This window comes from Cucumis melo, chromosome 4 (assembly GCF_025177605.1).
Source record: "Cucumis melo cultivar AY chromosome 4, USDA_Cmelo_AY_1.0, whole genome shotgun sequence".
NCBI classification, from domain to species: Eukaryota; Viridiplantae; Streptophyta; class Magnoliopsida; order Cucurbitales; family Cucurbitaceae; genus Cucumis; species Cucumis melo.
The window spans coordinates 1,135,602-1,151,127 of NC_066860.1; the positions used below are offsets into that span (position 1 = coordinate 1,135,602).

Genomic DNA, 15,526 nt, shown 5'->3' on the forward strand with positions numbered 1-15,526 from the left:
AAGGGTTATTTGTTAAAAGAAATTTGTAACTTAAAACAATTAGATTTATTCTAAATAATCTGTGAAATTCAACTCAACTCAACCCAACACTTCTAAGATAAAAGACAAATAAAATATAAAAGAAGAGCAAAATCAACTCATAGTGATGGCCTTCAACTCATAGATGTTTGAACCGTTCACATGGCATTGATGAATGTGGTAAAGTAATAGTTGACCATGACTTCCTTTTAGAAAATCAATAATAAATATATATGTTTGAATGATTTAACCTTAAATTGATTAGACTCTGTATGGTCATTTTTTGTATTCATTCCTTGCAATTAATTTTGTTCTTTATGGGTTTTCATTTGTACTGGGATCGAAGCATTTGATTACGTGCAATGGAAGTACTACGTAGAATTGGATCATATAGTTATTTATATTTGTGTTCAAACAAAAAGTTATCCGACTTCAAATTTTTAGATTCATTTGTTTTTTACTAAAAATTTATGAACTAAAAGTAACCTAATTATTAGTCTAATGTTTTAATTTATACAACTTTGAAGCATAGGGTATATAATATATATATATATAGGGTTTTATATATATTGTTGCTTTTTGCTTTTTGATTGTCATTTCATTTTACAAAGAAATAGGAAAAGGAAAAGGAGGAGAACCGACTCCCCCGGAGTAGCCTGTTCGTTAGGAATTCACGTGCAAACATACACGTGTCACCATCTCTAACCTTCTAAACCTCAAATCCAACGGTGAACACTCTCGTATATATATCCCATTCACATTCAAACATCTCAACCAAAACACACAAAAACTCCGCCATTTCATAACCCTTCTCAACTTTTCAGCTATGAAATCCGCTCTCCTCCGAACCGGTTCCGTTCCCCTCCTCTCTCCGACCACCACGGCTTCCAACAACAAACAACCGTTGTATGGAGTTTTATCCTGCCACAACAGCTCCGCTTCATCTCCCAGAATCTCTCTACATTGCACACGAAATAATTCTAATCGTATCCGAAGAGCAGCATCGGAGAGCGACATCGTACGATCACTCCACGAGGTTTCCAATACGTCCGATCAATTTAGTGGACTCGCATCTCGATCTCTATCTCGTTCTTTTCCTTCCAAAATTCCAGAGGAGGAGTTTATAGACGAGGATGATCAATTCGACAGTGATTCCATGGAGGAGGATAAAGAATATCTCAATTACCGAGTCGGAGTTAATGATCGTAGTAAGATCGGAGCGTACTACGAACATATGCTGAAATTGAACCCTAGCGACGCTTTATTACTAAGAAACTACGGAAAATTCCTACACGAGGTACGTAATCGGAAAAAAAAAACTAGAATTATCAAATAATCGAAACTCTGTTTGGATCTGAAATCGTGAAACGTAATCGAATAATCTTAGACTTAGATTTGTGTGAAATTGATGGATGAAGGTGGTGAATGATACAAAACGAGCGGAAGAATGTTACAGCAGAGCAATACTAGCAAGTCCAACAGACGGTGAATTACTGGCACTGTACGGGAAATTAGTATGGGACACTGAAAGAGATAAACAAAGAGCTCAATATTACTTCGATCGCGCAGTTTATGCTTCTCCTAACGACTGGTAATTTTCCGATCTCTGGATCTAATAAAAAATTATCCCTAATCTTACGAACTAGATCGAAGGTCTCTTGATCTTCTGATTCAATAATAATAATAATAATACTAATGGTATGAATTTGGTTTTGTGAAATAGTTTGGTGACAGGACATTACGCTCATTTCATGTGGCAAGTTGAAGACGATGAGGCTGCTTTGGCGGAGGATTCACCGGCGGGTATGGTAACGGCTTGTTGATGTTTGAAGAAATTGGGTTTTGGGAAATTTAGGAGAGAAAGAACTAACAAAAGGAATGGGGATGTGATTTGTGCATCGCTATCTCAAGAGGAAATAAATATTTTCTATTTTATTCCATACTTAAAGCTCTTTTACACACACACACACATATATATACATTTTCTTTTTTCTTTGTTACGTTGTAAAAGTGTGAATAATCTTTTGGGAAAGTTTAATATCGACGTTTACTTAACAATTCGATGCCTAATGGTCTGAATAATAAACACATATAGTTCATATTTCTTTTTTTCTTAAAAGTTATTATATTCCATTTTTAAAAAATATGGTATCCTAACTTTTACTCTAATTTAGAAATTAGGTTTAGCAAAACTCAATCATCTACCAGAGGGCTGTCTCCATACATTTTGCTATATATTTCTATGCATAATTTAACAAAATTCAATAATAAGATCCTTTGTCACTTCTCTTTCTTCTTCTTTTATTTTCTTTCGATCTTCTCTGTTCTTTCACAAGATCGTTTAGCATGTAAGATCAACATGATCATTTGATTTGAAATTTTTAATAATCATTTATACAATCGCGTGTTTACTAGAACATTTTTTATATTTTCTAGTATGAGTCTGGATTTTTTTCTTTTTTTCCTTTTGAAAATGGTTTTATAACAATTTGGTTACTAATATTCAAGGATGGGATAACAAATGTAAAGATCAAGTTTAAACCCGTAGGTAAAATGTCTCAGTTAATACATATTCATATCACAATCGCATCACCATGCTATCAAGTTTACTTTACACAAATTAGGTGATACTATACTATCAAACCATCCAAAGTAATGGTTTGTCAAACATGGGCTTTTATATTTGAAGCCCATCAGACCCCATCATATGATTATGCAAACTCAAGTTATCAACCTCATTCCACTGTTGTAGCCATTAATGAAGTGATCATAGTAGTAAATGTAGACACAAAAGAACTTCATAAGTACAAAATCAAAGTGAAATGAATTAATGCAAAATGATAACCTCTACACATTCTCTAAAACTGCTCTCTCAGCTTGAACCAAAAGTGAACTTTACACTATATTTGATTAATATAGTTCTTAATATAGTTAGTTTATCTTAGATTTAAGTTTGAATATGCTTTTGAACCATGTTATTTTTGTATAAATTACATTAGGACATTAAGTTAATGATTATAATACAACAAGTAACATTGTGAAGCATATTATTCTAATTTCCATAGTGCGTTTGAAAGTGCATTGCACTTTCTTGCACTTTCAAACCCACTTTTATGATCTCTCTTTTTCAACCACTTTCAAATGTCATAAAAGGTCTTTAAAAGTGCAAAACCACTCGCTAGGTAGCCCCAAATATTTTAGATTAAGTGCTCTATTAAAGTTCATTTCAAAAAAATTGGATTGATATTCGAGGTAAATATAGAAAAACGGTCCAATTGACTACTACATTGAATTACAAATATTCCAAAATACATAAATTATTCACAAATGGAATTATGATGTTTCATTTTATGAATTTTGGTCAATCAAATGAATATGATCATCCATTGTATGATTTCTTGTCAATCAATTACAATTATCCATAAGAGACATTGAACAATTACTGACGATCAAATCCAAATATAATAACTCTGACCCTTCTCCCCAAACTCTACAAAACCTCACTTCTTCCACATTTATATTCAAACACCAAACAATCAATTATCATTTATCACCTTCAGTCGCTGCTCGGAGGATCACGCTATATCTGTACACAGAATCAGGCTGCAAATTCGGCTCCGAGGCAATCGAAATATCCAAGCTCAAGTGTGTGTGTGTGTGTGTGTTACGCCATGGAATGTTATGATTTACTCTTGCCAACTAAAGTTGGTGTCACCGAGACAATTCCAATAAGAAACAATGTGGCGATCGAGTTGAAGTCGTAAAGATCACCAACCGATCGCAATTCTCCGAGCGCCAATCCAGCCTGTCATGGAATTCAGCACATTAGAGTCACTCAATGTACAATTCAGAATAAGTTGATAAGCAACAACAGAGTCATTGTTGAGAACGAATCTATTACTCAGTGTACAACGATGTGCTTTTAAATACGTTCTATAGATTTGTTTTTCGTTAATTTCATCGAACTATGTAACTAAGTCATAATTGTCGTGCCCCTTTAGTTATACATGACGAGAAGAAAGACAAAACAACTGCAATGGAGAAGTGATTACCCTGACTGTAACATAGGCAGCCGGGATGAGACCAACCACGGTAGCGAGGAAGAAGGTATGGTAAGGCACGTCGACAATTGGAGATGCAACATTGATGAATGTATTTGGCAAGGTTGGAGTCAATCTTAGAAAAAGCATGTAGTTCAACAGCTTTTTCCTTCTCTTAGAAACCTGAGAGTAAATGGGAATGCAAGCCATTCAACATCCAAAACCATAAAGAATCACATGCAAGAAAGAGATGTGGATTTGAAACTTTACCTGATCTTGAAAGAACTTCACCTTGTCGGGCCAAAGAGTAAAGGCGAGGGGCTTCCCAATCATCTTCGAGAGGAAATAGCACGAGGAAGCTCCGGCCGTAGCAGTGAAAACGACAAGAGCAACGCCCTTGAAGACTCCGAAGAGGGCTCCAGCAAGCAGTGACATGAAAACCGTTCCAGGTATCATGAAGGTTTGCATAAAGATGTAGACCACGCAGTATCCAACCAAGACCTGTGCAGTGTAGTCACTTGTATATTCCTCAAGGTGATCTCTAAAAGAAAGGGAGATAGCTTTAAACAAAATCCCAGAAAATAATTCAAAATCTATCAATCGAGTAATCAACCTCTTAAAATTATCAAATAATAACAAGAACAGTTACAATACAAACTATCTCTCATGTATACAAGACACTCCTGCCAAATCTCAATAGCCAAAAGCTTTTTCAAGGAACAAGCCAGATCTGATAGATTTCTCATAAACAATAACTACGAGTTCCGATACAAACACTTGAATTTGAAAGAAGCTCCCCCCACAATTTCAATAACCATAAAAATGATTTGAAAGACATCTCTAAAGAAATATTTAGTACCCATTCAATAAGAAGTTCTCAATCATTGAAGAGCTACAACAATAACACAAACCCATATGACAAATTGAGAAGCCAATGAAAGCTTCATAAATCAGAGGCGCCAAGTCAATGTGGGTGCGAATTCATTCCATTCCTACTCCAAGAACAAGAACACAAACAAACCCAATTCCACAAATCACAAGAAAAACTACCCAGTCTACGGATTATAGCCAATAAAACGAAAAAACCCAACATCCAAATTCCTATATCCATCATCAAAATCCAATAAAAAAAAAAAAAAAAAAAAAAAGATCTTGGACACTACAACAATACCTGAGAATCTGAAGATCTTGAAGGTTACGAGGAAGCTTGAGGAAGCTGTAATCGGAGGCCGGCATGGTTAGGTAAACACAGAGAAGGCCGGAAAGGAAGGCAAAAACAACAGTTGTAAACACACCCAACTCCCAAAAACTCAATTGAAACTTACCCATCTTACCAACCACATTCATATCCCCTTTCTTCTCCATTTTTTCCCCCTCTCCTTTCTCTTTGAAACTAAATAACCCTTTTTTTCCCCTTTCTCGAGAAACCAACAGAGAACCAGAGGAAAGGGGGGAAAGGGAAAGAGAAAGAGAGAGAGAGAAAAAGAAATTGAAATCTATTTTATAACTCCATAACCATACCACCCAATTATCTTCTTTCCTTTAGGATCACTCAAAATTGGAATGGAGAAGGAGAATATTCGGAGAAAAAGGGAAAAATTCAATAGGAAATACAGAAACCCAATGGGAGGCTTTTTTGTGAAGCTTAAATAAGTAAACTCCACGGGGTCAATTCAATGGCTTTTCAAAATTATTTTCCTTCTAAATTAAAAAAGAATTGATCTTTGAATTGAATAAAGGCCTTTGAATTTTAATGGCTGTTTGTTTTGTTGTTGATTTTTGGTTATTACTTCGCAATTTCCTCCTCCGTCGTATCGTTTTCAATGGCTCTAATCCACTAATTGTTCTTTTTTCTAAAGATCGTAGATAGAGATGTAATGTAGTATGTAACGCGGAATGTTTATCCACCACTAGAAACAAACAAATTAAGAATATCTTTTGTAAAGTTCGTATTTTTCTTCATCTCAAGAGTATGATTTTATTCATAATGAATCCAAATCAACATAATCTTTTTTTCTTCTCAAATTATATATAAAATTGTTATTCTAAATTTACTTGAAATTTTATATAATCACCCAACACAAATTAAAATAAATAATTTGAGAAATAGTTTTAAAATTTATTTAAGGTCGAAAATATTATCTTTAACTTTGATATAAATTTCGGTTTTCAAATTCCCCTAAATATAATTATAAAAAGAATAGTCTTTAGAACCATACTTTGAATATCTACCGAATTTCCACGAGCTCTCAAGACTCCCTTTGATTATTTCAACATATAACTCAAGTTCTTTCGTATAGTTTTTAGTATTGAGAGATTTTTTTAGGTTTGAGCATTATTATTATATACAATAGTTTTTTATATCCGATTAAGACGTAATCGATCTGTTAATGTGATTTAATTCTTCCGCACCTTAATTTTCCAACAATTATAAAATTATCAATTGGTTTCATTTAATACAGTGTCTGTCAATCTCATCTCATCATCATATAAACTTTAAAACATACTTTACACAACAATAAGCTATGATATCATGAAACCTTACCGTATAAGTAGACCATTCTATTAGGTTCGCTAAATAGTTTTTGATACCTTAATTTATTTTTATTATTGAAAAGGGTTTCTATAAAAATTGTTTATTGATTTTAATTAAATATAAAACAATGAATCAATGTTGTGTTGTGTCCAACGGCTAACGAATAAACGAAGTTGTGATTTGAAGACAGAAATGAGAAAAATTAATAATAATAATAAGAAGAAGAAGAAGAAGAAATGAATAAAAGACATTGCCACGTAAGCCACGATAAGCACGTGAGGAGGTGGGTTTGTTAACGGCGGAAAGACTATGAAATACCAAAACTACCCTTTACAAAAATCATTAGCCTTTTCCTTTAACGTCGGTCGATCCCATGTGCCCAATTATTAATATTCTCTATGAAAACATCAAATGTCATATTTGCCCTTTCTCCTCTTTCTCCCTTTTGTTATTTTCTTCGTCTTCTATCGAGATGGATGATGCCCTAAAACTGTCTTTTCAACCTTCCTTCTTCTTTATTTCTTATGTTAATTTATAGTTTGTTTCTATGTGTTTTAGTATTTAAACAAATTTCAAATGTCTTTCCAACCTTTGGATTTTTGGATTGTTGTGTTTTTATTTCAAGTTATTATCTTAATTTAATAAATTATATAGATTGATCGATTGATTGAGCATGAATTAATATTTAAAAACAACCTAAAAGGAATATGAATTATATGACTTGTAAAATATATTTTTCTTTATAGTTTATTATAATAAAATCATTCTTTCAAAACCAACTATATTTCATAAAACAAAATCTTTAAAAGATAAAATTTATTTCGCATGATTTTTTTAGAGAGGATAAATATTCTATTTTTAACAATGTTCCTATTAAATTTATAGTTCGAACTAGATTGAAACATTGGACGATGTTTCACTTCCAAATTTGACTTTCATATGATAAATTTTCTTTTTCCTTTGATTGAATTATATGATTTGATTTAGATCAAATAATAACCAAATTAAATTTTACAATATTTTTAAATTTTTGTTTATTTGATTTTATTTAATAATTTAGTGAGTTGTTCGATTTAATTTTTATAAGTTAATTATAAAAATTTTAATCGAAAGTTTTTAAATTTATTTAAAATAGTTTTAATAATAATAATAATAATAATAATAATAAGTACTAAACTGTCTTTTTCATTTTTAATCAATCCAAATCAACCCTAAGTTTATTTACCTATAACGATCGATTTGTTATCCTAACTTTCGTGGTTGAAATTTGAAATTTTTTTCAAAAATGAGAAAAGGTGGGCAATTTTTTTTGAATTGTGCTTAAAAATATACTTTAGAATATTCCCTATTTTTATTTTATTTTAAATTATATTTGAAGCAAGGAATATAAGGTGAAGATTCCCTTTGAAATACCAAACAAAGACATTAGGGTTTTTTTTTTCTTTGAGAAAAAATTGACATGAAAATATAACAAAATAATTAATAGTATTAGTTAGTGGGCATTTTCAAGCTGGTCATGCATGCAAAAATCATATGGTACTATGGACTAATAATAAAATTGATTCCAAAGTTTAATTTGGACATTTAAATTATTTAACACATTGCATATAATTCTAGAAATAATAGCAATAATGATATAGCAATGGTGCTACTAAATAAATTCAAGGGACCATTCTACAATTATTTTATAGAACTTACAAAATTTGACAAGTCAATCATTAATTGAAATTTTGTAGATTTTAGGATCAAAATGTTCAAACAATTAATGTACGAATTATAATATGAATAATAAGGAGATTCCATCTAATTAGGAAATTGAAAAATTTAAAGAGAGATATTATTTCTTTCAAAAATAAATTGAAAATTAGATTTTTTTTCCCCCTAAAATAAAATGATAATGATTTGGGCTTGGGTCAGCTCAAAGCTCCTTAAATAAATGGCCCATTGGGCCTATTTTAGTTGGGTTTAATGATCAGCCCAAATGAAGAGAGACATCTCAAAGCTTGGATTTAAGGGCTATTTTTCAATAAAGCAATTTGAAATTAAGGATAAATTATCAATTTTATCTAAATTTAAGTTTGAATTATATTCTTAGCTACAACATCTAAAGTGATTGTGTCATCATACTTTATAACCTTGAGACTTGTTTAATAGGCAAATGAAAATTTTCAAAAAAATGAAAAAATTCGAAAGTTAATCATTAGGTCGATTGTTCATAAAATTACATTTTAAAAAACGTGTAGTAGTTGTTTGTTATTATCATTTATGTAAGAAACAATAGAAGAAAAAAGAGTTGCATAATTACATCAGTCGATACCTGTTGAACAAACCACTTAGCGCAAGGAATAAGGAGAAGAGTTTAACAATTCTCTATCATAGCTTTTTTAGCAAGAGAATGTATTAGAAAACGTTCTAACGACATTGAGTATACGTGAGGGAAAAAAGAAAAAAACCTCCCTTTGAATCTTAGCCAAAAGCCCTAATGTCGTCAACAACAAATACCACTTTGTAAGATCAATCATCCTTGGTTGTTTAATATAAGCTAAACCCACTCCAGCAATTTCAATCAACAGTCACATATCGCATCACTAACGATCAAACATTCCTTGAAAGATAGTCCCAACTTTATTTATTATATTATTATTATCATTTGTGTGTGTGTGGTGTTTGTTTGGAGTTGGAAAAGCATTTCAAATAGTCAACCATATAACACATGAGATTCTAGTTAAAAGAAATAAAAGAATTTCCTATAGAACAAAAAAGAAAAAAAAGTTTTAAAAATCCCCCATTAACATTTATTTGGTGGTTAGAAAAATTGACTACCATTATCCCATTTTTGTTGTAAATTATTAAGTGTTCGTCGTGAAAGAGACAACTTCTTTACTAAAGTGATCTCCTTTCCCTTTAAATTTGTGTAAATATGTTGTTTTAACTTCTTCTTGGTCGAGTATAAATATCATTTTAACTAATTATATAAAAAATACAAACAAATAAAAAATCTAAAAAAAAAATCGATTTTTCTTAATTCGATCGATATGTAAGTTGAAACTAAGTTAATATTTTTCTTATAAAAACTAAAAATACTTAATTAAAGTTAAATGGTTAAAATGATTTTAGTTAAAGTTAATAACATATATATAGTAGGGTTGTGTATGAGAATGGAATCCCATTAATTAATTAAAAACAGCAACCTTATCCAATAGTTTATTAAAAGAAAAGGTTCCACTAACTATATTATATAAATCCCAATGATATTTATTTAATTTGTATAATATAAAATGAGTCATTATCATATATTATGTTATATTATATTATTTGCCACTTTTGATATAAATCCTTATCCTGTGATACTCAAAAAAAAAAAAAAAAAAAAAAATTAGGTCAACCCATTTTAATTTTCTTTCTTTCTCTCCTCTCTCTCTCTCTCTCTCTCTCTAATCATATATAGTTTGATTAATGGATAAGGGATATTGATTCAATCATTTTCTTTCTAAGATTAACATAAAATTATTCTAATTTTCCATAACAAAAATAGTTATATGCTCACATTGATATATATATCTATACAAAATTACTTACTTTGCAATATACCATAAAATATGAAACATTAAAAATAGAAAGAGAGTTTGCTTCTAAGATTATATATATACGTAATCAAATTACTGTATTGGATATGATATTCTCATATATATATTGCTAGTCTATAAAGATAGCTTTTATCCAAAAGCCAACACACACACACACACACACAATCTGATTTTCTTTCTCTCTTCTTTTTCTTCTCCATTAATCTATTGATTAAATAATCAAAAAGGACAAAAATTGAAATGTGTATATATATATGATATTGAGATATATAAGTATATATATGTGTACATGCAACAATATATGGTCCCTTACATTGATATATATACATATATACATATTAATTGGCACTCTTAGAAAACAAAAGAAAAAAGAAGCTTAGAAATATTTTATGTTACCTCTAAGTTTTAATATTGGATAGAGAATTAAATTGTGAAAGAAAAAGTTACGTAAATGATTTTTCTTTATGAAAAAAAAACAAATTTATGGTGAGAATGAAAATATGGCCAATATTATTATTCGGATAATGTAGAGACATAGAAAGGAGAATAATTCATCTAGATATAAAGAAATTCTAAAAAGTTTTTCATTCTTTATCAAATAAAAGTAGGTAAAAATGACATCTTATTCATTTTATATTTCAAACCAATGTATTGATCTAAATCTTAATTTATTTAGTTAAATTTAGTTTCGGTTTACTCGATAGATAAATTCTAAAAAAGGAGTATGATAATGATAATCATATGATCAAAATAGTAGAGATCGTCTTTAAAATAATTATTGATATTTTTATTGATAATTTTTATGAAAATTTAGGAAATTATGATAATAATAATAATAATAATGAATGTGTTTCTTATGGGAAAAAACATGGACCGTGGTTTTTCGTCTCTATTCAAGTAATATAGTGCGAAGTATTCAAGAGACAAATATGACAACTTGTGAGCATAGGCTCGTGTGTGATTAGACAATACAACTTTAACTTCTTTGTCCTTTAATGTTAGGTATATGTTATCTCTCGTATCAATCACTTGGTTCTAAGATTTTTACGTGTATAATTAACGAGTGTTTGTACCATTCTTCTTCAAAATTCATTATTTGCTTGTGTATATTTTTTTTTAATGATTTAATAAAACCTTGTAATAAGTATTATTTAATCTATCTATAACTTATCAACGTATGTAAATTATATGTATATAAAATTTACACTACAAGGAGATATTAGGATATTAGTTTATTTATTCTAAATTTTGAAGGACGATTCATTTAAATAGTAATTATATGTGGTGTAAAACTCAACAAAGATGTATAGACCTTACTAAAACAATGAATGTTGTGTCAGAGAAGGTAACAAAGGTTTTGTAGTTTTATTACCGAAAAAAGACCCTACGACTAGTTAGCTCATATATTTTACGGTAGATGAAGATTGAATTTCTTTTTTCCTTTTTGTAACCCTTCATGTTTGGTTATCGAAAACATTTACAAAATATAGGAAAATTACACAAAAATATAATATTGCATCAAATTCACGAAATAAATAATAATTATTATTATTATTTTTTTTTTTGGTTGTGTATAGGAATTAGACGTGGCAATTTGAAAGGTTAAATTGCAAATCACATTAGCTTATAATATATCCATTTCGTAAGTTTGAATAGCGGTCGAGGAAGGGAATTGGGGGGGTGGTGTTATCTCGTGACGCGAATCCGCATATCACAAAAAAGAATATGCCACGTGTACACTATGTCTTTTACAATAGCTGGTGATTTTATCAAACCCCTCTCTACTATCTCTCTTTTTTATCCACACTATATATACCGTTTCCTTTCTCCTCTTCTTTCCCCGAATTCCCTCTGTCTTTTCTTCTCTCTGTTTCGGTTCTTCCAATTCCAATTTCATCCAAACAAAACGCTTTGATACTAAATTTTGTTGATTAACTTCTCTTTAGCTTTCTCTTTCTTCTAAAATCTTCTTATGACTCTTTGATGTTTTTCTCGTTTTTATTTCTTTTTCTTGTTGTCAATGGCGGAAATCGGACGGAGATTTTGTATCGGCTATGCACTTTTGCCGAAGAAGCGGCGGAGTTTCATACGAGAGTCCTTGCTCAGGCTTGCTGAATCAAAAGGTATCGATTTTGTGAGGATCGATATGGACAAGCCGCTTGTTGATCAAGGAGCCTTTGATTGTGTTCTCCACAAGCTCTATAGTGCGGATTGGAGGAAGCAACTCGAGAATTTTAGGGTTCTTAACCCTAATGTGGTGATTTTGGACTCACTCGACGCCATTGAGAGGCTTCACAACCGGATTTCTATGCTTCAGGTGGTGTCCGAGCTGAAGATTGAGAATCACGATGAATCGTTCGGGATTCCGGAGCAGATTGTGATTTACGATATGGAGAACCTTTCTGATCGGCGTGCTTGGGAGACGTTGAAGTTTCCGGTCGTTGCAAAGCCCTTGGTGGCTGATGGAAGTGCTAAATCGCATAAAATGGCGCTTGTGTTTAATCACGACGGTTTGAACAAGCTTAAACCTCCTATTGTATTGCAAGAGTTTGTCAACCACGGTGGAGTTATTTTCAAGGTTTATGTAGCTGGAAATCATGTGAAATGCGTCAAGAGAAAGTCACTTCCGGACATTTCTGAGGAGAAATTAGAAAGTGTCGAGGATTTGCAATCGTTTTCTCAGGTATCGAATCTGACGAACCATGACAGAGTTGATGAAAAGTATTATCAAATGATGCAGTTAGACGACACTGAGATGCCGCCGTTGAGCTTCGTCACCGATATAGCCAAAGGATTGAGACATGCGTTGAAGCTTAACCTCTTCAATTTCGATATGATGAGGGATTCAAGAAACAAGAACCGTTATCTCATAGTTGATATCAATTACTTTCCTGGGTTTGCGAAGATGCCAGGATATGAGAAGATTGTAACGGATTTCCTATCTGATATAATGAGGAGGAAAGACAGAGAGCTCGTAAAAGCTTGGTTTGAACATGATGCTTCAGACCCCATTGCCTTCGATAAAAGGCAAGTGCATAATTGTGAAAATGATTCTAGAAATGTTGTGATGCTTACTTGCATCGGTAATGGGGATGGTGGAGGTTGAACAATACTTGCAATTAGTATTTCCATTTATTTTTCATTGACTTAGATTCTAATCCAATTGATTTTGCTAAAAGAAGGATGTTCTTCTTTTATTCAAGATCAGAAATTAGTTAATAGTTTCTAGTTCATAATATGGTGAAGAACAAATAAGGCGGTTCCTCTGTTTGTTTTACCTCAAATTTACGAGAGAAAAAAATCGCATGACATTGATTGTTGATACTTTCTTCATTCTATCAGTTGCTTCTCTGAGATACTGAAGTACTCTGCTAAAGTTCAATAAAGTTAGATTTTAAGTTCTTTCCCATCTTGAATAATCTTTGTTGACTTTTCTCGGAAAACTTTGGTAAAAATCTAAGCCAAAGTTTATTGCTTTTTTACCTACTTTCTACCATTCCATTAAAAAAACCAAATCAGAGCTTGTAAAATAGGCTTGGAATTCAATTTTTTACCTTAGGAAGATGCAATTTATAGGAAGAAATTGAGAGGAGATAAGCTTGAAAATATGAAAAACAATGGAGACAAATTTTAAACTTCTAGTGAGTTGACTGTCAGAATTTTCTTGCATGACATGTGCCATTGTTGGCTAATATATACATGTGTAATTTTTCTCAAGCTCTTTTTGAGTTGATTTTGGTTTATCATCAAATAAAATTGCCAATAAAAGAATTAAATACAAAAGCTTTCATGGTTCATTAATACTGTTAGACCCATTAAGATAATGAACAAAGATAGGAGAGAAAGACTTAAGTCTCTGTAACTGGTGGGGTTAATTATTATGTTATGTTGCATCATGTTAGTGTAACTATATATAGTTCCTTTGATCATAATGAATACTTCCAATAAACGTGGCATGGCAATCTTTGACATTTGGTCCTTGTATTGGCCCATGCTCTTTAAGTATTATTGTCGTATTACCTCCAAGTTCTGTGGTGTAGAATATCATCGAGTAAAAGATCTAGTGTCATACCTTAAATGATGTTCTGTCGTTTGTTGATGCAAAAACTAGTGTGATGTTAGGTTGTACCAAAAAACTTGGCGAGCTTTTTAGATTATTTTAGAAGTATGCAAAAACTTGGAAACACTGGTGTGCATGATGTTATTGTTCAACTGACAATCCCGTGTTAGTATTATTTGTTGCTTTCTTCTAACAGCTATGCTGATAGAGAAATTTTGCACTGTTAATGGATTGTACATTGCAATTAATTTTCTTGCCCCTCTAGGGGACCGTTAATCGAGGATACCGTTCGTTGTGTCGCCGGATAATTATTTGATATGCCAAAGTTCTAGGAGGTAATTTTAACGAGATGGTTTAGCAGATGGAGAGTATTGGGATGTCTGTGCAGCTCCACATAGGAGTAGTATTCATCAATTTCTTGATTCTTTCCGGGCATTGAAGGAGGTAGGAACATGAAGTTTATCTTCGTTTTCATTCATTCTACTTGTCATATCAGTGCCTTGTTTATCTTATTGATAAGATTTATGCCATTCCTGCTGTTCTAAGTGCATTTTCTCTATGTAGGTGACATCAGAACACATGGTAAACATGCATCTATAGCCAACGATGGAGGTTTTGGACAAGAACCTGATCTCTGTTGGACTATTTTGGAGAATCCAGTTTGGAAATATATTCCCTTTTTGGTTCATTGAAGTTTGATATTAATATTGTGGATATATTCCTTCAAGTATCTTGTATGAACCTATGCCAAGGAAGTGGGGGAAACTTGGCAGAATAGAATGAATGGCAGACGGTAAAAAGAAGGTGGGTGGATGAGTGAGTTTGTTGAGGAGAATGGAACGGATGGCGCACGACAAACTAGAGAGTCAAGGACATTTGCAGTATTGATGGCAGTCTTTTAGTTTTGACCTCTAAAACGGTCATTCTATGGAACTTTCTTCTACTCAGTGAGGGCCAGAATGAAATGAAAGGTTGATTCGCTTTGTATTTGATTTCATTTCCATTATGTTTCAAAATCTTTATTTGATTTATCGATGGAGAGATATTTTTATATTAACTTTTGGCTTAAAGGTCGTGGATTCAATTCTCAATTTTGATATTTCTTAATTTATTCTTTTCCTTTCTTTATCAATCTTTCACACACATAATTCTAAACGGCTGAATATTAATTTTTTTTATCTAAATATCAAAATTTAACAGAATATGATTAATAAAAAGTTAATGTTATATAATTAATTTTTTTAAATGTTAAAAGAGAAATAAGAGAAATAACCCAAGAAACGAA

General features: G+C 31.6%; 3 protein-coding genes across 4 annotated transcripts; 2 read left to right on the forward strand and 1 right to left on the reverse strand.

Moving 5' to 3' along the window:
• Window positions 1-771: 771 nt before the first annotated feature.
• Window positions 772-2,122, forward strand: LOC103503559 (uncharacterized). The gene is made up of 3 exons (XM_008467771.3): window positions 772-1,315; window positions 1,437-1,609; window positions 1,742-2,122. Exons 1-3 carry the CDS (start codon window positions 845-847, stop codon window positions 1,839-1,841), a joined length of 744 nt encoding a protein of 247 aa, XP_008465993.1. The 5' UTR covers window positions 772-844; the 3' UTR covers window positions 1,842-2,122.
• A 1,213-nt stretch (window positions 2,123-3,335) lies between these two features.
• Window positions 3,336-5,760, reverse strand: LOC103503560 (uncharacterized membrane protein At4g09580). Its single transcript, XM_008467772.3, has 4 exons — window positions 5,230-5,760; window positions 4,329-4,599; window positions 4,071-4,241; window positions 3,336-3,823 (listed from the first exon to the last, which is right to left on the reverse strand). Exons 1-4 carry the CDS (start codon window positions 5,421-5,423, stop codon window positions 3,698-3,700), a joined length of 762 nt encoding a protein of 253 aa, XP_008465994.1. The 5' UTR covers window positions 5,424-5,760; the 3' UTR covers window positions 3,336-3,697.
• Window positions 5,761-12,002: 6,242 nt separating this feature from the next.
• Window positions 12,003-15,298, forward strand: LOC103503561 (inositol-tetrakisphosphate 1-kinase 1-like). 2 transcript variants are annotated; one of them, XM_008467773.3, is made up of 3 exons: window positions 12,017-13,208; window positions 14,507-14,685; window positions 14,806-15,298. In XM_008467773.3, the coding sequence occupies exons 1-2, from the start codon at window positions 12,202-12,204 to the stop codon at window positions 14,547-14,549; spliced, it is 1,050 nt and encodes a 349-aa protein (XP_008465995.1). In that variant the 5' UTR covers window positions 12,017-12,201; the 3' UTR covers window positions 14,550-14,685; window positions 14,806-15,298. The 2 variants fall into 2 exon arrangements, with proteins under 2 accessions (XP_050939455.1, XP_008465995.1); XM_051083498.1 differs by having other exon boundaries at window positions 12,003-14,685.
• Window positions 15,299-15,526: the final 228 nt, after the last annotated feature.

Coding starts and splice junctions, on each gene's coding strand:
- LOC103503561 (XM_051083498.1), top strand. CDS start 12,202: ATGGCGGAAATCGGACGGAGATTTTGTATCGGCTATGCACTTTTGCCG.
- LOC103503559 (XM_008467771.3), top strand. CDS start 845: ATGAAATCCGCTCTCCTCCGAACCGGTTCCGTTCCCCTCCTCTCTCCG. Junction 1,316..1,436: donor ACGGAAAATTCCTACACGAG/GTACGTAATCGG, acceptor TGATGGATGAAG/GTGGTGAATGATACAAAACG. Junction 1,610..1,741: donor TATGCTTCTCCTAACGACTG/GTAATTTTCCGA, acceptor TTTGTGAAATAG/TTTGGTGACAGGACATTACG.
- LOC103503560 (XM_008467772.3), bottom strand. CDS start 5,423: ATGGAGAAGAAAGGGGATATGAATGTGGTTGGTAAGATGGGTAAGTTT. Junction 4,600..5,229: donor CAAGATCTTCAGATTCTCAG/GTATTGTTGTAG, acceptor CCTTTCTTTTAG/AGATCACCTTGAGGAATATA. Junction 3,824..4,070: donor CTGCCTATGTTACAGTCAGG/GTAATCACTTCT, acceptor ATTCCATGACAG/GCTGGATTGGCGCTCGGAGA.